Source organism: Agelaius tricolor, unplaced genomic scaffold (genome assembly GCF_023055355.1).
Source record: "Agelaius tricolor isolate 1412-34295 unplaced genomic scaffold, bAgeTri1.0.p SCAF_27, whole genome shotgun sequence".
In the NCBI taxonomy this organism is placed as follows: domain Eukaryota; kingdom Metazoa; phylum Chordata; class Aves; order Passeriformes; family Icteridae; genus Agelaius; species Agelaius tricolor.
The window spans coordinates 8,130,008-8,155,484 of record NW_027269287.1 but is presented as its reverse complement, the minus strand read 5'-3'; the positions used below and the strand labels follow the sequence as shown (position 1 = coordinate 8,155,484).

The following is a 25,477-nucleotide window of genomic DNA, read 5'->3' as shown; positions in this document are numbered from 1 at the left end:
TATGCTCCTGTGATTAAAAACGTACTGCACTAAGTTTATGTAGGTAATACTAAGATCAAAATGAAGGTGATTTTAATCATCATGTAATTATTTAACTTTCTTATCATTTATGTTTTTGAAGGCAATTCTGACTGTCACCTTTACGATAATCAGTTAATAAATCCTCATGACTGTTACACCTTTATGCATAGCACTAATCTGAACAAATGGGCTGCTGACAGGTGCAATAAATTGCCAAGAATGAGTGCTGTCAGAGAACAAGTTGTTTCTGTGAACATAGAGAATAAGTAAATCCCATGTCATGCAATTTTATTCAGGTGAAGTTATTTGCAATCCAGTGCAGCAGGATTTATAGCACTATTAATTGTTATGAAAAATGCACATTTATCTTTAAAATGACATTGACTTCTGCATTTATTTTGTGCCAGGAAATTACTGCTGACTTCATCTATATCTATTTTCATAAGTATTTATAGATGCTATTCTTTTTCCCCATTTGATGCAAGTTAAGAAGAGAAGACCTTGTATGTAGCAAATTCATTAAGGCTGTGTATTAATTTTATCTATAGGAAAGTGGCATTTCCCATAATCTTGCTAAATATTGATGCAAATAGATTGATTTTGTGAGCATTCATGTTATGAAATACAAAAGTTAAAATACTGAAAATTACTTATTTAAGTTTATAATACCTAATCTGCTATGCCTTGTCTGTTTACTTTTTTTTGTGGTAACACAACCATAGAGTGGTTTCCAGGTGTACATAAATACAAATGATGTGCAGCTATGATTCTCTGATTAGTCTGAAAGCATGGGAATATGATATCAAATTTCTAAATTAAAGTGAGATTTTATTTTAAAAATACAAAATTATAAATTATTTATGGTTTGGGATTTTTCTTCCCTCACTGATGTTTTTGTAATTTTGCTGTGGGGGGCTGAGCATTATCATAGAGAACTGAATTGTATATGAGTACTTCAACATGCATGTAAAGCTGGGTGAAGGACTCTAAATATGCTACTATAAGTGTTTCTTCCCAGATCTTTTTCCAGAGGTGTTGTGGAGGCTGTGATTTATATTGAAATACTGGCAATTTTCTGTTGCCCAGGAAGAAGATTTTGAATAGTATTTGTGAAGTCCGTGTTAATGTTAAAGTTGCAAAGTCTTGAAGTTTTCTCAATTTTTCAAAACTCTGTAAACAAGATGGCTTCCTCTGGAAATAGAAATAGTACTTTATTATGCTGGTCTTTCAAAAGTGGTTTTTGCATTGCAGCTTGAAAATTTGTTCATGTGGAACTTTGAAAAGATGTAATATAATAAAAATGTAAACATAATGGTCAATATGCTGTTGTAATTTTGACTTGAACTCTGTGCACATGTGAGTCACCGCAATTCTGTGCAAACAGCAAAGAGCACACAACCAGTAGTCTATGTGTATAATTGTTTGTTGATTATTCATGACGACTAAAGAAAAATTAAGTACAGATGCATTTATTGATGTAAAATTAAGGTTATGTCAGAAGCATTAAAATCTAAAAATGCTACTGCCAGGTCTGCCTTTGAAAAATCCTGTGATGTGCCGAGCCATCTCCATTTCTGATTGTTGTCAAAAGGAGACAGATGTAATACTGAGTCTCAAAATTTGGCCTTTAGGTATTCCATACCTTATTTATTCCTAACTCAGCACATCTTCACTCTGCTAATGCAGAGTTAGTAGTGTTCTTTCTGTTCTGCTAGAAAGCCAAAAGAGTTTCAGTTTTTGCACACAAATCTTCAGTAACTTTCTCTTACCAGATACTTTATTATTTACAACTCTTACTGACAGTTGTTATTGTCATGTTCTGACACGAAATTGACAGCATTCTCCAACGTATGCTGAGATACAGAATGCTCCATGCAATCTGGGCTGTTTATGAATCCTTCTTCTGACCCTCTGTCTTCTCACATATGGAAGTCTACTTCTTGAAGAGTGGCAAAATAAGAGGAAGGGAGAAGGAAATCTGGAATGGCCAGTTTAGACATGAGGAGCATGACAGTGTGTAGAAAATGGTGAAGAGTGCAAATAGGGTTTTGTGACGATATATGAAAGGCACAGATTGCAGTTGTGTGAAAGCTCTTGCAAAATTTCTTGGCCCAACTAGTGAGGAAAGAGCTATGTAGGGAGACATAATATTTATCAAAGCAATAGACTGATTTAGCAAATGAAAGTGTTAATTTTGCTGCAGAGAAATTGCACCAGTAACAGAACTAACAGTCTGTAGTATGTGGTTGTGCCATGGGGACAATCTAGGAAATATCACATCAGAAACCAATTGTAAGTGATTTCTGCCTGTGCAATATCAAAAGTAAATCTGTAATTTTATAGTGAAGAAATATGCTTAGGAAAAAATTAATCTGTCATTTCAAAATCCATCAGCAGGTTATTGTAGCATGGACTGTATTTCTTTCAGCAAGCAATAAACAGTAATTCTGTATTCAGGCATTGCTTGGTGACTGGTAAAATAGTATTTCATAGAGCTCTCATATTTCTGTTTCCATGACTGACTTACCCCAAACTGCAGGGCTTTTTCCTGCCTTCCATGTGTTGCTACATGGCAACTGACAGCACTGTTCTTCAAGTCCTGCTGAGGTCTCCTCTCCCAGCTGCCCAGGGATCCTCTCCAGCTTCCCCAGCTAAGCACCACTCTCATCCTTAGTCAATGTCCTACTTAGCTGAGATACTGTCTCCTACCCCTTTGGGAGCTTCCCTGATTTTCAATCTAACACCTCTATCAACCACTTACCACAAGCATCATGTGGAGTCCATAATTTAATTTCTTTCTCATTATCTTTACAGTTAAAAATGTCACGCTCTGATTCTTCTAAGAAATTCACATTACTGCAGTCAACACTCAGTGTTTCTGAGATGTGTCATTTTCTGCTAGTGCTTTGCAAAATTTCCTCTCTCCTTTTGTTTCTTGGTTTTTACTGGAACATTTTAATCTGCTCATAAAGGGTATGGAGTCTCACAAATTGTAGCAGTTCATGCCTTGCTGCTTCTGATGTGTGTCCAGCTCAGTTCTAATTGTGGAATCACACAGTTTCCTCTCCTTGGCATCCTTTGGAGCAGCATAGACCTGGATCACAGTGGAGTTAAAAATCTGTGTTCCTGAACAAGTCATGATGGTAATTAAGTTGCCTGGTTTGTAGCCAAGTGGTGCTTTTCTGTCCCTATCACTTAGGATTGTGCCAGTTCCTCTTTTATGCTTTATTTTGTCATGTGAGAAAATGATTCCACTATCTGCTGTCTCTCACTTGCCTGGCCACCTGGCTTTTAAGAGGCCTTCTATGTCATGTCGCTACCTTTGTAATTCATTCATTAGCAAGAATATTTCACCAGGGTGCCAACACAGTCTTACATTCCAGGTTCTGTTAGAACTAAAGAGGGGAGGTGATTTTTACCTGTTAGACATGCTGATAATAAAATACTACATATAGTTCTGCCTTCTACACTTTAAAAAGGATGCAGGAGAATTTCACTGGATCAGAAAAGTTACAAAAAAGTCATTTGAGGGCTGTAGGAGATATGTTCCTAGGAAATGTATAGGGAGCTGAAGGTGCTTAGCATATCAAAAGGAAGATCAAGAAGAGATATGATTATAGTGTATGAGTTCCTTCACTAGAAGAAAACATGAAACACTAAAGGGTTTTTCAACTGGTAAGGAAAGGCATAAAAAGAACCAAAGGCCAGATATATTCAAATTAAAAATAAATCTGAAATATATTTCTAAAATTTTGTGTGATTAACACATTGAACACAGTTTCAGACAAGTGGTAGATTCCCCTTGAACCTTCAAATCTTCCTCCATGGGAGCTGTACCCTGTTTTTGAGCAATTCATCTGTGATAACTTTGGCACATGAGCTTGTTGCACTTTGTGGTTTTTCTCTCTTCTGATCTCTCAAGTCCTGAAAATCCAGCTATGGTGCCTGGTAGTGTTCACATGCAGAACTGATAGGTGGGATTTATGCCCCTATACCTCTTTCCAAAATGCCAGCCAGCCAGAGAAATTGTTCCAGTGCTCCTGCTCACCACTTGAAGTGCTGAAACCCGTATGCACTGAAGGGGCCGTACAGCATGGAAGATACAAAAGAACTCAAACTGCACTAAAAACTACAGATACCTGCAATGTGGTTTATAGTCATGTTTGGAAATCTGTCTTTGAAGTTAACAGCAGATTTTTTTCAATAATTCTTTAGGCTGATCTCATTACAGGTGGAAAAAGTCTTTGCCCTTACCAGCACCATGTAAATAATAATTCCTTAAGAAACAGGATTGTACAAAGTTACTATTTTCTCATGTTTCCAGTGTGACAGCTGCTGGTCATATGCAGCTTATGGCCTTCTCAAAATGGCTGTAATTTTTCATGATCCTCAATTTGAAAATACAGGACAAAATTTCTCATTCATTCTACACCACTTTCTGGTAACGTACAATTTCACCTTCATCCTCAAAGCATCTTTGTTCTCCCTGGAGACACAGTTGTAGGAAACAAATGTCTTTTTAGAAAACATCTGAACTGATACAAAAGTCAGCATTGTTAAAGCTTTTAAGCTTGGAATACTTGAATATAATTTCAGTAAAATATAAAAGGACATTGTCAACTTGAGCTTTCCAAAGATATTTACATTTGGAAAACATACTTTCCAAACAGATACTTATTTTTGGAAATATTTTGTTAGCTTCAGTCCTTCTAAAAAAATGTAGTACAAAAAGGAGTTTTGTAGTTATCCAGTTAGAGTCTGTCAAGATTATTCTATGATAGGGTTAGTATTTAGGTAATACCTCAAAAAAGAGACTTCCTTCACTTTTTTTACTTTTTTTGGTCCCATACAAAGATCTGATGAGGACAGAGAAGAATGAACAAAAAATTATTCCAATTTTTTTTTCCTTTTTTTAGGATAATTTGGCACTAGATCAAACGAAATTGATTTTTTATCATTAAAAAAAATCAGCTACCAATGGGAAAAAATTGCAATTTTTCTTACTGTGTCTGTAGATTGGAAACTCGTACCATTTAAGTGAAGTGCATATGTTGTAAATAGGCTCCCCTTGTGCTGGGTGCTCCTTGAGCCTGGGCAGTTTCAAGTTAGGCCTGTGTAAGCTGCATCTCCTTGAAGGCCAGGGCAGAGCACCTGGTATGGCGTGAGAAATCTGCTTTCACCTGACCATGTGTGCATAAATGTGCTCTTAACCTGGACTTCTGTAAAGTGCAAAGATGACAGTCCTTAATGGAATAACCCTATATTTTTATCAAGTTTTCTGAGGCTACTTGAGAGAATAATTTTCCTTTAAAATGGTTAAGGCTTTTTACTGGAAAAAATTTTCCACATCACTTCCTACCTTTGTATGATTTTAGGAAATAATAAGCTGGTAGTGGCCTGCTCATGAAGATTTATCAAGCAGGTGATAGATACATATTTCTCAGGTAATCTGTTCTAGATGTGATAATATTAGAAATATTTCATTTCTTTAGGAAAGGTGCACAAGTAAAAGCAAATTGCCAGTCGCTTCTTTCAGCCTAAATAAAAAAACTGGACTACTCATATTGTTAAAATGTTGTAGCTTCAAGAACTGAAGAAATTAGATCGAGTAGCCCTGATGTAGACCTTGTAATTTTACACTCTTTTTTTTTTATTGATGGATATATATGGGGTAGCTTTTGTTGCCTATTTTATCTTTTGTTGCCTATTTTTGAGTGAGGGGTGGATTATTTCTCCATTAGTATCATAATGACTTTCTGAGTACGGATTTTAAGAGAGTTTAGACTGGTTCTTTAAATGTTTATTGGTTGAAGACTCAATATTGTTGCTGAATCCTATTTTTGAGGGGTATCTGTCTTGAAATAAATTATTGAGGAGTATTTAATACTAGGGGTATTTTAACCTGCTACAGCTTTGAATGTTTAATTACAATATTTGTTGTCTTAAGGAGGGCTTTAAATTCCTCACTGCATCCTAAATAAGAATTTGACTGTTTATGTACATGTATGAAGCTTGTTTTGACTATCAGCCTGCACTGATAGCAACAGCTTTATTTTTCCTTACTATTGCTTATTTAATTTGTCACTCCCTATTATCCAAAGAGTTCAAAAGAGAAGAAAACCATTAAGCTCAGAATGCTACATGAGTTCGAATTTTTTTTTTTGTAAGATAATTGAACCTTGTTACTGTATGAGCTTTGCACTAGTTAACATGAACTGTACCACGGGTAGTAAATGTCTCTGAAAAAACAAAAGACAGTTTTCCTGTAGTAAATCTGATCTGCCTGTGATAGCACAATACTCATTTTATAAGGCTGCATTTATTCTCATAATTGGCTATTTCCTATCTTTAAATGGCCATATTTTCATGTCTGCCACCTTTTTCTTAGTTTATTGGCCCTGCAGTGACCACATTGTCTTCAAAATCACTTGACATCTTATGAAAAGAGTTTGCTTGATGTTTAGTTTAATGAATTAGTGGCATATAGTGCATATGCTTGTCACAGTAAATAATCGCTGTTGAAAATAGAGTGGAGAGTGGCTAACCTACACATAGAATATATACATTTATTTTATTTCAGTATTCTTGGTGGTTTTATTTAGAGCAAAAAGTTGGCAAAACTCATTTTGGGATGCTATAAGGATTTTGAATAGTGCTTTTTCACAGAAATTCCTGTCCAATGCAAACTGGTATTACACTTGACACAGACACTGAATTTCAATACATGCTCAGAGTTGCAATCTAGGAAAGTTGAAACTTGTGCATTGTACAAATTAAAGCATTAAAACATTTAAGCTGTGCACAGACTAATTGATGCAAAGATATTATTGTTTTATTTAAAAGGCTTTAGTCAGGTCTTAGGTAGCAGAGATACTTTTTATACTTTTTTCCTTCCTGTACCTTAAATTTCTAAAGCTGTTGCAAAGCTGTTTCTGCTGTCTGGCATGTATGGAATCGTTCTTCATTAGTTCAGTGTATGGTACAGCCAGAGTTACTCAGAAGGGGATCAAGCAGGGCAGATTTGATTCAGCCACTCTGCACACGCTCTGCACAGTTGTATGTAGTCCCTGCTCATTAGAGCCTGAGACATTTTATTATATAGGGGGTTGTGGCATCAGATTTTACCATGGGTGCCAGCATGAGGATTTCACCCACACACAGCTTACTGCATGAGAGCTGAGCCTTTCAGGAGTTGCATAAGTTGAATTTTTCTATGCTCAGTCATCTTTATGCCATCACAATTAAATCCATGTAGAATTCTAGAAATTCATGTAGAATTTAGAAAGGGGTTTTTACTATTGTTAGGTGAAAACTCTTTTCCTATTGTTAGGTGAAAGGGGTTTTTACTATTGTCAGGTGAAAACTTACGTTTTCCATGTATACGAGGTGTATTTAAAAGTAAAATTTGCATCTGAGCTGGATTTTTTAAAATTTCCTTTAACTGCATTTGAGTAAGGAATATTAGCTAAACCTTGTCTCTGATGTCTTTACATTCTTATTAATATTGATTTTTCATTTCAAAATTTTGTGTCACTCTAAAAAAAAAGAAACAAAGTGTATGGGTTAAAGCTAAAGAGAAATTAAAAGTTTTTTTCAGAAGCTGGGGGAGTTTCTGCTTACTTGCATTTTTTGTCCATTTGAATGCAAGTGAGCCAATGTGCTCTTGTTTGGTGTGAGAAAAAACACATGCTGATGGAGAATGTATGTTTCTAGGTGCCAGATTGACCTGTCGACCCTGAGTAAAGAACAAACCCACAAGCTGGAGATGCCGCTAGAGGAGGGAGAGGGATACCTGGTGTTGCTGGTCACTCTCACAGCCTCAGCTGCAGTCACTATCTCTGACCTCTCCATCAACTCCCTGGAGGACCAGAAGGAGCGAGAGGAGATTCTGAAGAGATATGTATGAAGTTTTCTTTCATCCTTTGTTAGCAAAATATTGGCCTGTATGAAAAAAAACTATAGTGAGGGGAAAAATCTAAATATATCTCTTCTATTCTAATCACACCTAGCCAATAACAATCATTTAAACTAGTTATTAATATGCAAATAGTAACAGGCTGAACAGGTAACATCAGGAAGGTTACAAATGCTCTTCATACAATAATGTTATTTTTTACATGGTAGTTGAACTGTTTGATAAGGTGTCACATAATGAAGGTAATTTTACAGCCTTGCAGATGATTTTTACCAAGTATAAAGTGGCTAAGGGATCATTCAGCAACTCAACACTTTCTACTGATTGTTTATGCCAAATAATTTGAGGTGCTAATGGTTTTCAGGGATTTTTTGGGATCATCTGTTAAAGGGCAAGAAAACTTATTTTTTGTCTCAATATTAGAGACTGAATCACATAAAAATAATAATTTCAAACAATGGTTCCATTTTAAAATATTCTGAAGCAGATTATTTTAATTTACCAGCGTCTTTACATTACACAGAATCTTTGTAATTTTATCAAAGCAACAGAGAGGGGAGCTCTTACTCCAGCATTTGCTAATACCTAAATCACTAAAAGTAACTGTCTCACTGCACATGAAGAAAGAAAGAAAAAAAATGCTATTTCCACTTGCAATTACAAAGCTTTTATTGTACAATGCTGCCAGGTGTTTAGAAGGGCTTCTCTAGACACTCAGCCATTAAACCAACCTCTGACTATCAAAGAGGCTGCTTAATTTATTTTTGAGATTTTAAAATATTCCTATTCTATGACGGACATCCTTTCAATAACTGAATTTAATAAAGATGTACCTTATCAGGCTGTGCAGATAACATGAAGTCCTAGTACTAATGCTGTACAATATTCTTCAAACAGATTAGCAGGATGTGTGCTTCAGCAAATTTATTCTGTCTATCTCCACTGAATCAGCTGTCTGCTAATGCTTGTACAACTCATACACCAATAGTGTTATTATCATAAACACAATTTAATAGAGGTGACTTAGTGAGGCTAAATATAATATTCCAAAAAGAATTGAAGGCTAAGATATTGTCTGCCATCTCTGAAAAATAATTAAAATTAAGAGAGTTACTGTATATTTTGGAATCCACCAAGACAGTCTGTAGTTGTCAAAATAGATGTCTATAAGTAGAATAATTTTTTGATGGATATGTTTTTGAGGTGCCATAGTTCCCGCTACCAACAGGAACAATAACATATTTCTGTGGTTTATTCTGTGTGATGATATGGCAGACAAGTGATACTGATGGTTTTGATTATTTCAGTAGCAGTACAGAAATGTGTTGTGACTGTACTGTTAATAATTTTTCCTAAATCCTCAATTTTTTGTCCCCATTGTAAAGCGTAATTATGTGGCATAAGATTGATCTGGTTTATTCCTGTTTCCTGTAAATACAAGGATATGTTTCCTTGTAAATATAAGGATACATTTACAGTGGTGTATGCATTTGAAAACATTTAAATTTTAGAAAGATTTTCATATCACAGAGGTATGTGTTTCTCTTTATGTGTTTCTGAAAATTGTGGCATTTACATACTTTTTTGATGAATTCTACTGTTTTTATTAAAAATACTAGCTGAAGAAAGAAATTACCAGGATTAACTTAATTCCAGTAGTTTATTTTCACTGATGTTAAATTTTGCTTCGGTGTTCATACCTGGACTTCAGAATTAATACAAAGACAACAAGTGTAATTAGCAAGATGTAGAGTTCCCTATTGACTGGGTGGTTTTTTTTTATTCATTTCCTCTTAAAAAAAATCTAGATTCTATTTGAGAAATATATTTTGCACCCTTTCTACAGCCAAAAACAGTTAATGAGCTGACCTTGCCATCAGATCAAATAGCCTTAGAAAATGACTCTATTACTGTCACTTAACCATTTGTAGCTGAACATCAGAGCCTTACAAATTAAATAGGCATTACTGTTTGAACCATTATTTTACCACAATTGTCTGAAAAGATTAATTCCTTTTGGGGTGAGGAGGGGGGCACATTAATGGGTACAGACCAAGAGAGATTGTATGACCTTTTCAGAACTGGTGTGCTGAACTCATGGTCCCCCTTGTCACAGTTTAAAAACCAGAGGAGCTAGTTTAGAGAAGTTGTTAGCATTCCATTTTTATTATGACATTTCACAGTCATCCGATTTAATGTCCCTTGACCAGATTGTCCACTGTGAGACGATGGGCTTGAAATGTTATTTAGAGCATTGATAAAAGGTGAGCAGTTCTAAGATGACAGCGAGTCATGAGGCTGGTGGTGTGACATTAATTTTCTCCATAACAGAGATGGAATAAGACGTCATGGTGACAAGCTGTCAATCAGTACTAGCCCCTCAGTGTATCTCAATGCCATGGGATGGGGTATTGCTTCTCCCATAATAGAGCTGAACTGAGATGCTCTTCCTGACAGCTGCTGCAGCCATACAGAAAATATATTATACAGCATTTCATTAAAAAAATAAAGAAGACTCATCTCCAGAGCATTTCAATCTTTTCCCATCTATTGAGGGCTGAAAAGATTCCCAGCAAATCACAGATTCCTCTGCTATGAAAATTCTAGGCTTCAGAAACTATGTGGATTTTTGATACCTTCAACAATAATCATAAATAAGAAGGCAGAATACAGTCTGCTAAATCATTACTTAAAGTTATGTATTTAAAGTAATGTGCTAAAGTAATTTGCTTCTCCGAGAGCCTCTGTTGTGGCAATGTATTCATTTTCATCAGTCTCTCCAGTCATTATGTTCAGTAAATGAATCTAAGCCAGCTACTTTCTGGAAAAAAAAGTTCAAAAATTCTGTGGGATTCTAACCAAGGTGGCAAAGCTAAATACAGCACTGGCACCCTTAAGAGTGAGCTAACCAGGATGAAATTTGGGAAAAGGGGACTGTATGGCATCATAGGAAGTGGGTGCTGTTGCTTGTCTTGCTTTGTATTCGGTTTTTGCTTTGTTTTGTTTCTACAGCTTGGTGTTTGTTTTGGTTGTTGGGAAACTTGGGTAGAATGTGGAAACATTTCTGTAAGTCCTGTAATTTTCATCATGCGTATTACAGCAGAATTATCTCTGTTCTGGTACTAGTTCTGATAAGAACCTTCCAAACCCTGATCATCATTATAATAAATGAGGGATGCAAAGATGCTTTTGAATTACACCAGTGCTATCTGTAATACCATCTCTGCTACCCCCAGCTTGTAAGCACATAAGCAAGGGATTGAGTGTGTGCTGATTAAAGTTGACCACCAGTATTTTGAAGTAATATTTACGATGATTATCTTATTAAAAATGGTAGAAATTTATTCACTGTTACCCTGTTATAACACAATGCATGCATGTAACATATGAGCTACTACACCGAATTGGATTTTTAAGTTCAGTGTTGCAAGGTCAAATCTTCACTGTAAACAGTAAATGGTCTGCTGGGGTTTGTGAAATTAGTATCAGTGTGATTTAACTGTTAGAATTGTCTTATTAATTAGAAAGACAGGGATGCATATTGTATGTCTAATATCTTAATTGGTAGATTTTCTGTGCAAAAGCATAACTGATTTTGCAAGCTGACATTTAGTATTTCATTTAAGCAGCATCTGTGGGGTTTTCAGTGATTAAATTTATTCTTGCTTCCCATAACAGTAAATTTTGCTTTTGTAATAAATTAAGGAATTGTTGATTTGATGTTTTCCCTGATGCTTGCTTTTTGTAGAAATCTGGACATTTTCATAGGCAGTGGAAAAAGTTCCACCACATTAAAATTTTAGGGAGGACCATAGACGCTAAATTCATTAGTCCGGATTTTAAAATATTTCAAAATAAAGGTATGGGCTAGTATTTAGGAACAAAATTTGCATTCAATGTTTTATCATTTAAAACTCTGCAAATTTTAAATAATACTAAAAGCTAGAGTTTGAGAATCATAGCATGTCACACCTAATTAGGGCAATACTACCAGTTTGTTAGCTTTAGTTACTTGAAAAAAGAGCAGCAGTGGTACATGGTTTTTAATAAGCTTTCTAAATTTGTGTTGGATGAATAAATGCAACTGTTAGTGTAGTGAACTCTTTTTTCTTCCTCTTAATACATGTAGATTTTGAAGAAATTTATGCTAGAAAATATAATGACTTGTGTTAAGAGCTTTCTGCCATGGAATCGAAACATATTTTAATTATTTTTTTACTCTTTCTGCATGTGATTATTATGACAGTTATTAAGTAGTTATTCTCTTTTGATTGCTTTTGCTGATGCTATTCACAAGCTTATTATAGGTGTATATGCAAGCTTATATGTACGTATATGCAAGCTTGCATGTAATAGTCAACTACAAAACTCTATATCATCCCTAGGTCACTGCTCAAGATAATATTGGAGCCATCAGAGGGAAAATGTTAACATAGTTCTTGCAAAATAATTCAGGGAGAGGCGTTGTTTCTTTTTTTGTTTTAATTTCTTAATATACTGCTATAATTTCAAATTTTGAAGTACAGTTATTTCCATAGTATTTGGAGATTAATTCACTAGAATTTGTATTACATTTAATCAATCATATTCTAACTCTTCCTTTGTAATTTTCATTGATAAGTTAAAGTTGCAAAATATAGAAAGAAATGCAAACCAACTGCACATTCTTCAGCAAATAATATTTAAAAGTCTGAGTATGTAGGCAGAATTACAGTAACTTACATCTGGGCGAGGGAGGAGAGTATTAATACTGCTTTTGGTTTGTCACTTTTGCAATACAGAATTATTTTTCTTTTTATTATTTTTTAGAGTCCAATGATGATGTTCCATAACATCAGCGATGTGGGATTTCTTCAGGTGAAGGTCATCAGGGCAGAAGCATTGATGGCAGCTGATGTCACAGGCAAGGATTCATTTTATTTCTGTGACACTGAATACTGTAGTAATATTTGGTGATTTTAGAACTGGGACAAAAAATGCTAAAAACAAAAGTTCTTCTACAGGTTATGTTCTGTTTGTGCACTTCCACCTTCTGCTCATTAACGAAAAAATCTAAACACAAAAGTTTTGTAAGTAAGGCAGCAAGTCATTCTAATGCTAGCAGAGCCCTAAGTAGATTATTTCTGATAAAGGTGAAATATAAATTTTTCTCCATCAGACATCCTATAAATATTGCATAGAAGAAACATCTTTTATTTTAGTAGATGACACCATACAAAATTATCAACATTAAATTCCAAGATACAAGGCAAATAAAAAGTTCCAGACTTAGATACTACTTTAAAATTGTTGCCAAAAGAACCACTTGATATCTGTCAGATACTTTGCAAGGCTGCTGTCGGTTTCAGACATTTCAACTGCATGCAATTTGCTGTAGCTACTGCTTATCTTTATAAGATAAGGAAATAAGGGTTTTTTTTCCAATTTTTCTATTTTATGTTATAAGTTGAATAATTAATTTGACATGTTGCTTTGCAAAATAAAGTATTCAGCCATACTGACCATATTTCTTCAGAAATGTCCATCTCCTCTAGGTAATTACCTTCCCTACTGCATGAGTTGAATGGAGCAAAATGAGCTGCATCTGTGTCAGAAAATAGCCATCTCTGATTTAAAATAATAATGAAAATTTTAAAAATTGGGAAGAAAGTAAAAGGAAACTAGAATAAATGTTCTGTTAAAGGAGCAGATATAGAGCAACCTACTCAATTTTTAGTAGTTTTGTGATAATTAACATGACTAGCAGTATTTCAGACAAGGTATTAGTGCAAACATTTTATCAGTGCAAACATTTGATCATTCAGTTTATGACACACAAAATAACAGATTCTATTTTTGGTGAGGTTGTAGAAATGCTTCTAAAGTCTGGTTTGACCTTATAATCCAATGTTTTCTGAACAGAGAGAGAGATTAAGTTACTCGGGGCAAATGGTATAATTTAGTCCCTGACCTGATTCAGTCTTCAGCTTTTCCAAATCAACATGTCATTTGTGCTGGTTGAACATAATTTTTGGAAATATATTTGATTCAATTAAAGATGTATAGAGCTACCAAAAATTTTCAGACACTGTATTTAGGATTACAGACAGGAAGATGGGGAAGGACACTCACTATCTTCCCTGGTTAGTAAGAAAAAGCGTTGATACACCAGATGTGTTTTGTAAGATGGCTGCACATTCCAGATGTGACAGAAATCTTGTATATTCTGGACAAAAGTACTCTGGGAATTTTGAAAAGAAGATGAAGTGGTCTTATTATCTGCTAATGTAGTTTATTGCTATTTTTAGTAACTTGTAGTTATGTACAGGTCATTAATTTAAAATTAAACTTTGAATAGTAATAGTGAGAAATAAAGTAGGTGTTTGGTGATTGTCAATAAATCATGTTTGCAAAAATTGTGTAAAAACTTGACCCACCTTTATTCAACTAAGTAATTAGTGTGCTGTCATTGGTGGTGTTACTTACACTACTAAGGATTGCTTCTATGAGTAAAAGCTAAGGACTAGTTTGCACATCTTACTGCAATGAGTTTTCAGAGTTAATCTTTTGCCCCTGAGTCTGAAAAGCAGCTGGAACAACTGTATAGTATCTGCGTGTTTTTGCTCTGTTTCCTGCCTGCTAAACATATCCCATTTTCACTTCCAGGAATCTTTTAATGTGAAGTAGTAAATCAAAATTTATTAATTTGAGCTGAGTAGATTTTTTAAATCCTTAATATTCCATTCTGAAACATAAGCACAGAGGGAAAAAGATTTCTGTAATCTTTTAAGTAACCATCAATCCTGCTACGATTGCAAGGATTTTTTTTCCCCTTTCAAAATGTGAAATTTTTCCTTTGTCCCATGCATTGAGCAGCATTGTAATACTGTAGTAACTCCGTGTGAATAAAGAGCAGTTGAGACTCATGTTGAATGAAGGAGTAAAAAGCACAAATTACTTTTTAATGAAACCCCCAATTTTACTCCTTTCCTCAGAAAGCTCATAGCCTCCCTCAGTGGAATGCTAGTAGGTCACTTTAGCTAAGCCCTTAATAAACTGTTGATAGCCAAGGGCAGTTTTTTTCCTCCACTTTCAATAGCTTAATGTTGGACAGTGCACTTCAAATCCTTAAGGTTAGTACAGATTTTTTTTAAAAAAAGAGAGTGACTAAGGGTGATGTTCAGTTCTCAGCTTACAGCCCCACTCACATGTACATGCAGTGAATAATGTGCCAGGATGAGCTGAAATTTCAATTATGTTGTAGGCAGGGGAGCAAGTAGACCTTACCAGTTTTGAAATGCTGTGCTGCTGGAACATGCCATAAGTGGATATTAAAAATACCCCAGAAAAGTACAGTCAGAGTTCTCACTCAACCCACTTGCCAGGAGATCTATGAGAGGAAGAACCACTGAGGGGTTGAGAGACTCCCCATTGGTGCTTGAAAGCTTAACTTGGTTTTCGCAAGAGCTGAAAAACTGGGTGTCTTTCAAGACCAGGGCCTTTGGGAAAATTACTTGGTCTCTGCGGCTGTTTCCCCCAGAAAAACAGTGTAGTTCCATGATAAATACACAGTTCTAGGGATTCCACCAATGCAAAATTATATTCTATTGGAAATTGTGGTCACAGCAAATACACCTTTCTGGAAATTATGTATTATTTAGTATAAATTCCTTGAAAGTGTAATCTAATGAATGGGAAGATACAGAGAATGAAGTTTAATTTTACCTTCTCTGTTTGAGAAGAACCTTCCAATTGAGTCTTCCATTGTGTTTTAGCTATTCAGTGCATGGCTTTTTTTCTCCCTAAATCCTGAGTTAGAAAGAATTATATTCCTGTTTCCCTAAGTCTTTGCTTGCTCATGATATCTCTGGCAGACTTTCTCAAGGATTTGGCTGCTTGTAGAGCCCTGGCAGGATAGGTGCTGTGCCTACAGTGACATCCTTTGATATGAAGAGATTTTCTTATGGTTCAGTAAAACCTAAAGTATAATGGACTCATCATGACAGTTGGCTTCTGACATTATACACATGGGTTTCACCTAACCAATGTAAATTACAGGGAGTAAAGCAAAAAACCCTTCACTGTGACATTGTTTATGTTTAGGCAATAGTCAAATATATCTAATCCTTCTGCAGCGTAGTCAGGTATAGGTGGTGGGTGGTTGTGGGAGGCTGCTGGCTTTGCAAGGCAGTGTCTGCATCTCTTTTACTGGGGCATGTACATTGCTCCTTGTGTCATGAAATAAAATTCAAAATCTCTGCCTCATCATTCATGAAAAGTAAGCAGAATGGAAAAGGTGTGCCACAGATTTGATCGATTTCAGCAAACGTGCTGTGCTTTTAAGGAATAATATTTAGGAACTCAGATTCATTAGCAAGAGCAAAATTCAAGCTCCATAAGATGGCCTGACTAGAAAATAGCTTGTTTTGTAGACTTTGGGCTTTAATTAAGATGTGTTCAATTCTAGCCCCCTGGCTCTTTCTCCCCCTGCCCCCACCCTTCTTGCTATGTCACAGACCAGCGATCAGACGCTTTCAGATGGTCCATCCCATGACTTTGACCTTCTGCGAGGTCTTGTGTTCCCTGGGGAACCGTTCAGCTCATGAGGTCTGATTTCACACTTCCAGGATGCCTTGGCTCTCATAACAATGACAGGGAGACAAAGCCCTTTAGAGCGGGCCGCATGGGGACTTGTTTAAATTGGAAACTAGAGAGGAGTCAAGGAACAAGGTTACAGGCTACAGAATAGTGCTTTTAATAAAGAGCTCACAGCTCTGGTTCAGCTCAAAGAGGGCTACCTCTGTACAATTAATTGAGACATTTATCTGGAGCATCTTAGGCCTCCACTTTCTCACAGAATTACGTGATAAATATCAGCTGAGAGGCAAATGAAATGTGCATGAAATGAATTTTTAACACTTTGATTACTGTGTCTTCAGTCTTCATTAGAAGTAAATTTATTTGTATTTCTGTCCTCGTTATCAATCAATTGTGTTTTTTCCAAGTACTGTGATTTCAGAACCTTATATGTCTGGGAGATTTTACTAAAGAGCTCAGTGTTATTTAGGTTTGTTTTCAAAAGTTTTTCAGGCTTTTCCTCCTCTAAAGAAGAGAAACTAAGCATAGAAAATGAGTCAGATTTTTGTTTTCTTTCTTTTTTTTTCATTTTTATGTCTGGATTCAGCCTCTCTTCTAAGAAAAGTCCATGTTAAAATTTTGCTAAATGTACATGTCTTTTCTAAAATCTGTCCTGCTAAACTGTTCTAACATCACCTGTGCAAAAATGGTCTTTGAAATGGTTCTTCAAATGCTAGGAAATGTCAGAGTGATGAACACAAACATTAAATTCACAAAGGTATGGAAGCCCATGCGTGTAAAATTGAAGGAATAAATTCAGAGGCCCTTTGGAAATACGGTTCCAAAAGTAATTTGCTCTGTCAATTAGTGCAAACAGATTTCAATATACACTTGAGCTATCTCCACAAAGTACAAAAATCTAGTAGGTGGGCAGAATTCTATGGTAGATAAAGCATTTCATCAGATCCTGTCATATAGGTCACCTGAAGACTTTGGTCCAATATCATGTACAGGAAAGGTACTGGGTTTTAAGTACCAATTCTAGCTAGTGATAGAAAAAATAGGATTTAAAAAGCTAATTTTGAAAGATATTTTATTAAAATATAATTTTAAATTTTTTTATATTTAAAAAAATAATTTTTTGTTAACCATGACATTTATAATTATACATACAATGAAAGGATGACTTGTGATTTTTTTTTTTTCTAAAGTAGTCTGTGGAGATGAGTTTAACTTGATTATGGCATTACACTGACTTACCTTGTAAGATACCTCAAGCATTCATGGTATCAGTGTGTTGCAACATATTTGCATCATCACTGATAGAGTAGAATTATAATTCCCGTTTTAAAGATGGAAAACTAAGAAAGGTTAACTGACTCAGCTAAGGTCAACAGAGCAAGTCCTTGTCAAAGGTGGCATTTCACTTGGGTTCTGTACTTAATCCATTAGATAAGGCAGCTTCTCATGCTATTGAGCCATTCCTCCTCCTGGCCAAAGGTCAGACTGACTGTTCTGCTGCAAGCAGCTGGCTGGCAGGGAGCTTGGAACAACATTAGTGACATTAGTGTCTGCATGAGTGGCACTGCCCCCCAGAGTCATGAACTGGCTGTCTTGTCTTTTGAAAAAATAAAGGCCTTTTTTGCTGTGGGGACTCAGATCCGTAATGGATAGGCATGGCCAGAGGTAGGAGAGAATCATAATAGCCTATGAAATATTTAAACAATATTTTGGCTTTTATAGCCATGTTAAAGTTGGTTGAACTTCATGAAGTTATGTTTTGAAAACTTTACTTTTGAATGTAGAAATGCAATTAAGATTCGTTATTATGTTTTTAAACTGTCCAAAGCATTTTTAGTTCAGTTTGATAATGTAATGTCAATATAATATTTAGTTTAGAATAAGACTAGTGATTTGATGAAAACGGGTTCATGTACTAGGTAATGCTGAAATAGACTTTTTATCAGTTTTTGTAACTTTATGGACTGTGAAATGGCAAAATAATGAAATGATTTGTTTCCCTGGAGTTATACTGAGGCAAGGTATATTTTCCATAGCAATGGTAGGAGTATCTCTGAAGGTCTAATGCGTATCTAACCCAATGCTATCTGCTGGCCCTTGTGAGTTAATATTTCCGAAATGCAATAAGTTTTTCGGAGGACAGGTAGATCTGCCATGTGCTCTCTTGCTGGCATATACTCTGAAGAGCAGTTATAACAATGGTGATTCCTAGGAAAGGCCCATGGCAGCCTTAATTAAGAGAGTAAGAACCTTTCTATAGTGACTGATGATCTTTATGATTTTTCATTTTCATTCCTACAGGCTGGAATTTCAGTGTTTGATGACAGAGAAGCATGTTTATTGCTGTACAAAGTGTTTTCTTCCTTTCTAAACCAGAGGATCATCCTACTGTGTAAAATATAGATGTTTCCATATTTGTCTTTACTAAAGTCTCCTATTTTACAATATTAAGTGGATAATGAGCAGATGATATGCAATTTTCTGGAGACAAATGCATGTATTTAATAGAGTTTTAAAATAAAAAAAGTCACTCTTGAACTTGTACAAAATATGGCAAGCAAGTTGTTCAAATTTAAGATTTGACAGCTTTTTATCAAAGTCAGCTTTGTATACAAGTGGAGCTAGGAAGTGAATGTGAAAGTGCAGTTATATTCAAATGAAGTCTCTGTTTGAAAGAACTGCTATGTTCCAAAATTAATTTTTGCTCGAAAACAGTTTGCTGAGAATCAAAAATTTATGTTGGATCATTTTCACCTTGGAGACTGTTGAAGGAAGGCCTATATAAACTGCCCAGAAATATAAGTTATATCATATTGCAGTTTGACAGTTTTAACACTCAGGTAAAGTTCATAACTAGACAAGTAAAAGATCCTTGCATCTGAATTGGTCACATGTCTTTGCCATCTCTTGTGACTTTGAGATGACACCCAATTGTTTGTTGTTCTAGCTGCCCCCTAGATTGGACAGTCCAGCTCGCCTCCAGCCTGGAAGATGGGCTGCAGTGCTGTGTGTGGGACCATCAGGATACAAGGGTTCACAAGTCACCTAATATGTTTGGTGCTTGCTTGTGAGTACCCGAACAAAGAGCCAGATGAAAGTCCTGTGGTGTTTGAACTGATGGAAAGGGCCTTTCTCAAACTTTTCCACTAGAAAAAACACAGGCTATGTGGTGCTATGGCTACTTGAGAAGAAAATCCAGGAAGCTGAAATTGTGTGGAGATTGAGGCTTTGTTGTTTTGATTTTCTAAATATTTTGAGAAGCATAATTTTAAAATATTTTAAGATTGCTTCTATCAATCACTATTTTGGTCTCTTTTCCATCATGAAAAAGTGCATTTTATATTTTCTTGTTGGAGAAAAATGTCTAGGTGACCAGCCAAAACAGATAATGAATATGAGCTGCCAACTGACTTCGTTTGTGAAAGACTTCCTGGGCATTGGGGGACTTCGAGTTTTGACAAAAACAGCAAGCAACACATCTCTAGTTCCTCATTGCTGCCCCTTTTGGAGAGTTGATTTCAGGTTATGGTGTATAATTCATCCGGGGACATACAGAAGTTCTGAGAAATAAGGCGACAAGCAAAAGACTAATTAAAATTAATGTGTGCATGATGTGCAATGTGGGGGACAGAGTGCTAACTGAAGTAAAATCCTCTTCTTAGCTCTAAGTAAGGTAATCTGAGTTTGTGCTCTGGTCTTGCACTGTCTAAAGACATAGCATACAACAAGCAAGGATATCTGCTGAACTAGATGCAACATGTGTCCTAAAATTCAAAAGTGTCAAAGATAAAAATAAAGATAGAATTCAAAGCTTCAAAAGATAGGTAGCTCTTCAGGATTTTTTTCACTGGTGGCATACATTATGAAATAGAACTCCTAGAGTTCATTCTTAGATAGCCAACTTCTGTGCTGGGTAAAGGAAGAAAACAGGTGAGGGAGATCTTTCAAAAGAGAAGTTGCTTTTCCTTCCAATTCTGAATATTATGTAAATTAGCAAAAAATTAGCTAAAATTTGCTAAAAATGTATTAATAATATTATGTAAATTAGCATAATACATAATATTATGTAAATTAGCTAAAAATTAGCTAAAATTTGAGGAGCCCTTACTGTACAAGTAGAGATGAAAGAGCATGAGCCGTTACAGCAAAAAAATGGATAAATGATATTTGTTTAACTTTGTATGGAGGTTTTCTGCAGGTTTGATTTCAGCAAGTTGGAAGGTGTACTTTGTTTTTTCACTACCTACTTCTACTATGAATTCCTGCAATCAGTGGTGAGGTATGATAACAGTTAGCCCCACTGTGGTCATGGGATACTCAAGATTTTCAGTGTTGGTGCTGCTAGGAGCATGCTTTAAATGTGTGCCTTAGGCATGTGGTGGCCATTTTATTCTTGTACAGCGCTGACCACATGCTTAGGATTGCATTGAGAAGTTTGCTGGGGATGTCTGCCTGATCAATAGCTAAATGTCTCTAAAATCACTGGACTAGGAGCTGGAGGCCTATAAAGAGCACAGAGCAGGGATTGCTAGTTGGAAGATCCTCAGTAGATACAGAGGGTTGATGCATGACAGGTTATATACAGTTGTATACAACAGTTGTGGTTTAGTTTATAGTGAGAGGAGTTATGTTCATGATAATGTAATATGAAATGATACAACTGAGCATAGGCAGCACAAGACTTATCAGAGTTTTTTATGTGTACTTTTAGAAGGGCTAGAGGGAGAGCACACTCTTCAGACACTCTTCTGAATATGTGTGGCTCTTTTCTAAAAAATAAGGAAAACCATTTCTGTATCTCATATTTGAAATAGCTAATCACGTTAACTGACAGAAATTATCTGAGGCTGCCTTTGTTTGAGTGTGTTGTGCTCAAGGTACTGGCTTTGAATATAGTGTTGTTGAATCTTCTGGGCCCTCCTAGAGACCAAGGAGGCCTTAGGTCCTCCTAGAGACCTAAGTACATTTTTTGCTATTTTAGTGCTCTCTTAAGACTTTCATTGGGAATGATCCCATTATTTTGAACACTCTTGAAATGCAGCAGGTTGCCAAGGTTGTCGGTGAGAATTAAGATTGCAGTTACTCTTTCTAATAATGAAAACTTGAAAGATGACAGATAGATAGGAGTTTCACCAAGTCTTCATGCATTGTTCTTTCTGTCTTTCTGGATCACATTCACTAATTTGGGTTAGTATCTTAACAATGTTTGCACATACCTTATGTTGAGCATGGTAACAATGAGTGTTGCCTTTCAGAGGCCCAGCTTGGTTATGAGTGTTTCAGCATATGTAAGAAATAGGCAATGGTGAAGGTGCATGGGGGAACTTTGTAACCAAGTAAATATGATAAAACCAACATTCTTTAGCAGAGATGTTCAAAGCTGGGAAACTTCTCTTTGTCAACCATGGTATTTGAACCTACCCTTGAACCATGTCATGATATTGCCTCTATTCAAATTTGTTCTTGTAGCATTTTCAAATTATAGGAGAAAGGTGTGAAATGTTGACTTTAAGCGAGGGTTTTTTTCATTTCTGAAAACCGGTTGGTTTTGCTTTGACTGAGGAGCTCTACAATTAATGCTACATATTTTTGATTGACATTCATGTAAATCTGTAAGAAGAGTCATTGAAAAAGTGCATGCCAAGAGGCACAGAAGAGAAATAAATGTAGTAAACACCCTCTCTTTGTTAATAGAAAATGGCATGTATATGCTGCAATGTAATTTACTGTGTCTGTATATGTTTAATAAGTTCAACTCACATTGTACCACCATATCCAAATATGATTGATAATGCCTTAAAAAATGAGATCTAGTAGTCCACCTGCTGTGCCAGTGCTGCCTTCTTATTTTAACTGTCTTCTGTGTGTTTCTTTTTCAAATACTGAAATCTAAAGAACACAAATAATATAAATTGTTTAGATTTCCTATCACCTTCTAGACTTGTGAAATAGAAGAACCTTGAGATGTGTGGTACATCCATTTCTGCTGACTAATGGATTATATCATTTTTCAAGATAATGGGAAATATTCAGCACTATATGATTTTCTAGAGGAGGTAAACATCAATTAACCATAATTCACAATGTGTTTAAAACAATTATTCTTAATCATTAATGTTAATAATATGCACATAATATGCATATCAGCCCTTGGTGTAGTCAAAATCAATACTGCAGTTTGGGAGTTGTGGTCCCTGGACAGCTTTGTCTAAGTGTTGATTTCATTGTCATTTGTATAAGTTATGAAACAAATTATGTGCTTTCCCTAATATCATTAATGTAGCCTCACTAATATAGCTACTGCAGCTTCTCAGTTTATGGTTTCTAATAATGCATGAAAAAATAATACAGAATTAATGAAGTCATTGAGAAACACAATTGCCTAGTATGCTAGATTTAATTATGGAGGGCCAATGCCAACATTCAATATATTTTGAACAGTTTACTGCCCAAAGAAAGTCTGAAGAGAAGAGCAAGTCATGCGGTACTATGCAACTCAAGTGTTCCTTTACATTAGACAAAGTTCCCCTGGGTCCAGGAAGAAGCAATTTGTTGTTCAGCTTTCTATTTATATGAAAATAATGTGTACTCTTGTACTGTGCCAAAGGCAAAGATCACTCCTTCCAGTTATTAGAGAAAATAAAAATATAAAAGCAGGATAGCATGTCTCTTTTTCAACAGATTTATAGCACTTATCATCACTGACATAATTTGAAATATGAGTTAAATAATTTAGCCCAAAATGTGATTTCTTCACTTTATTGCCTCTTTATTGAAAGAGGTCTTCCCACCATGCCCCTCATGTTTTCATTAGTGTTCTTCCCATCATAGCTGTTCCTTAGGACTACCTCTCCCCACCTCCTTAACCTTCTAGGTAATTTCAGGATTGCCCTGAAGATACCAATCCTACGTTTTGCTTTCTCCCATCCCACTTTGGACCACTCCTTTTTTAGACAGCCAAGCTGTTCTTAACTATCAGATTCAGGTGTCTACTTTTCTTCTTGTCCTTTTGTCCTAGTTTGGGCCAAGGATGTGTGAGGGTAGAGCCTGGAGTCATGTGGGCTTGTCTAGGCTGTTACTCTATAGACTCAAATCATTGCTGGTATGTAGGAGTCAGGGAAGTCTCTCTTCCAAGATGAAGAGGTCATGGCTTCTGGTGGAGGAAAATGGGCAGTGCAGAGGTTCAGCAGCCATTTTCTCCCTTTCTGGGAGAGTGTGCAGTGAATGGAGTGGTGGGTTGGTGCTGATCCCAGCTGGAGGATTTGTCTAACATTGTGGGGTTTTTTGTTGTCTTGGTCTTGAGGACAAAAAGTGCAGGTGTGGAAAGTTTGAGTGCCATTATCTTTCATTGTCTTAGGCTTGTGGGAAAAAACATGGTGTAGGGAATGGTGGGGTGGCACACCATGTGTGGAGGCGGTGTGTCAGACTCCAGGAGCATTTTGCGTGTAGTGTACTCTCTTATACACTGTTACTGTTTGCTTTCTTATCTCATTGCCGTTTCCAGTAAGTTGTTACCTCAACCCATGATTTCTGCCTTTAGTTTCTCTCACATGAAAGAGGGGCCGGGGAAAAGGGGAGCAGCTTAACTTCCTGGTGAGCTTAAAATAAACCACAACGTCTTTTCAAAATAAAACCTTAATTTAGTGTCAGTTTCATGTTCTACCCCTAAACTTACATTTCTGATCATTTTTCTTGCGCTTTCCTTAGTATCTAAGCACTGCTTCCCTGCAGTCTTTTCCTGTAAGCTGCCTGTTTAATATTTAAGGACACACACACACACACACACACAGACACACACACACACACACACACATATATGCACACACTTGCTTTGCCCATTGCTTTTCTTTAAAGGAAAAAAAAATATACCTTCATATCCATTTCCATTATCATGCTTTAATTATCAACATAATGCATTTTCAAAGCAGCAACTTCATACTTTCTCTTCTGGTGGCTTTCATGCTGAGAGACCTCTTTGTAAGTATATCCAAAACTATTTTTTTGTGCTTTAATGTATAATAAAATATCAACCATGTTTGCATTTCTGCTGAGACTACAGCCCATCATTCCAGCCCATACCATCTCATTCTTTAATTGTACTTGCCCACTTTGTCTTGTGTTAGGCTTTTATATGAGGCTGTCATCAAGATTGTTGGATTTTGGGGAGAGGATTTGTACAGTATGAAACATAATACAGCATAATAGTCTTTGGATAATTTTCATAGGTGCGGTGTTGTTAATACAGAATAACACATTTCCTTCATATCAAAATACTTTCATTATGTTATCTTTAAAGTGAATGGGTCATTGGTACCATTGAAGTAAAGTTCTCTTAGCTGACTCACAAGGGTGCTTGGCAACTTCTAGGAACATGCTGTGTTTCATCAGAAGAGTCTGTATGGTGATTTCGTTGTCTACTCCCCCTCCCCTCTTTTTTTAAAGCAAAAGAATTGCTCTTTTAGCAAAGAATGTTAATAGATTATGGAGATGAGTAGTGTGTTATGAATATCCTGAATATAGTGCAGACCATTAGAGTGAAGTTCAGAAAATAAGAAACAACCCGCTAAACTTGTTTTATTTTAAGCTTGCTCATCATGTTTTCTTAGTTCATAAAATTAGTTCTAAATTTTCTCTTACAGGTAAAAGTGACCCATTTTGTGTAGTTGAATTGAACAATGACAGACTGCTGACACATACTGTCTACAGGAACCTCAATCCAGAATGGAACAAAATCTTCACATTGTAGGTGTTTGGATTTAGGTGGGGGGAATGGATGGACAGTGGGTAGTTTTTTGGGGTGAGGGTGTTGGAGACGGAAGGAACAAAAATACTTTCTGGTAGTTCTAAAGGAGAATAGTGATGACATACTGATATTTCTTAACTAAACATTCAAATATGTTTTGAGGATTAAGAACATGAAAACAAATACAGAAGTGGTATAATTTTAAACATAAAAATGCCAGA

General features: G+C 35.9%; 1 protein-coding gene across 8 annotated transcripts in view; it reads left to right on the top strand.

The window, feature by feature from the left end:
• The window catches only part of MCTP1 (multiple C2 and transmembrane domain containing 1), a 212,687-nt gene that overhangs the window by 85,239 nt on the left and 101,971 nt on the right, over positions 1-25,477 (top strand). For all 8 annotated transcript variants that reach the window (XR_011682564.1, XM_071448671.1, XM_071448670.1 and 5 more), the window contains 3 exons: positions 7,735-7,921; positions 12,746-12,839; positions 25,153-25,255. Coding sequence is in view for 7 of the 8 variants with exons in the window: in XM_071448671.1 (XP_071304772.1) it covers positions 7,735-7,921; positions 12,746-12,839; positions 25,153-25,255 (384 nt within the window). In the remaining variant the exon portion in view is untranslated. The remainder of the gene's footprint in view (positions 1-7,734; positions 7,922-12,745; positions 12,840-25,152; positions 25,256-25,477) is intronic.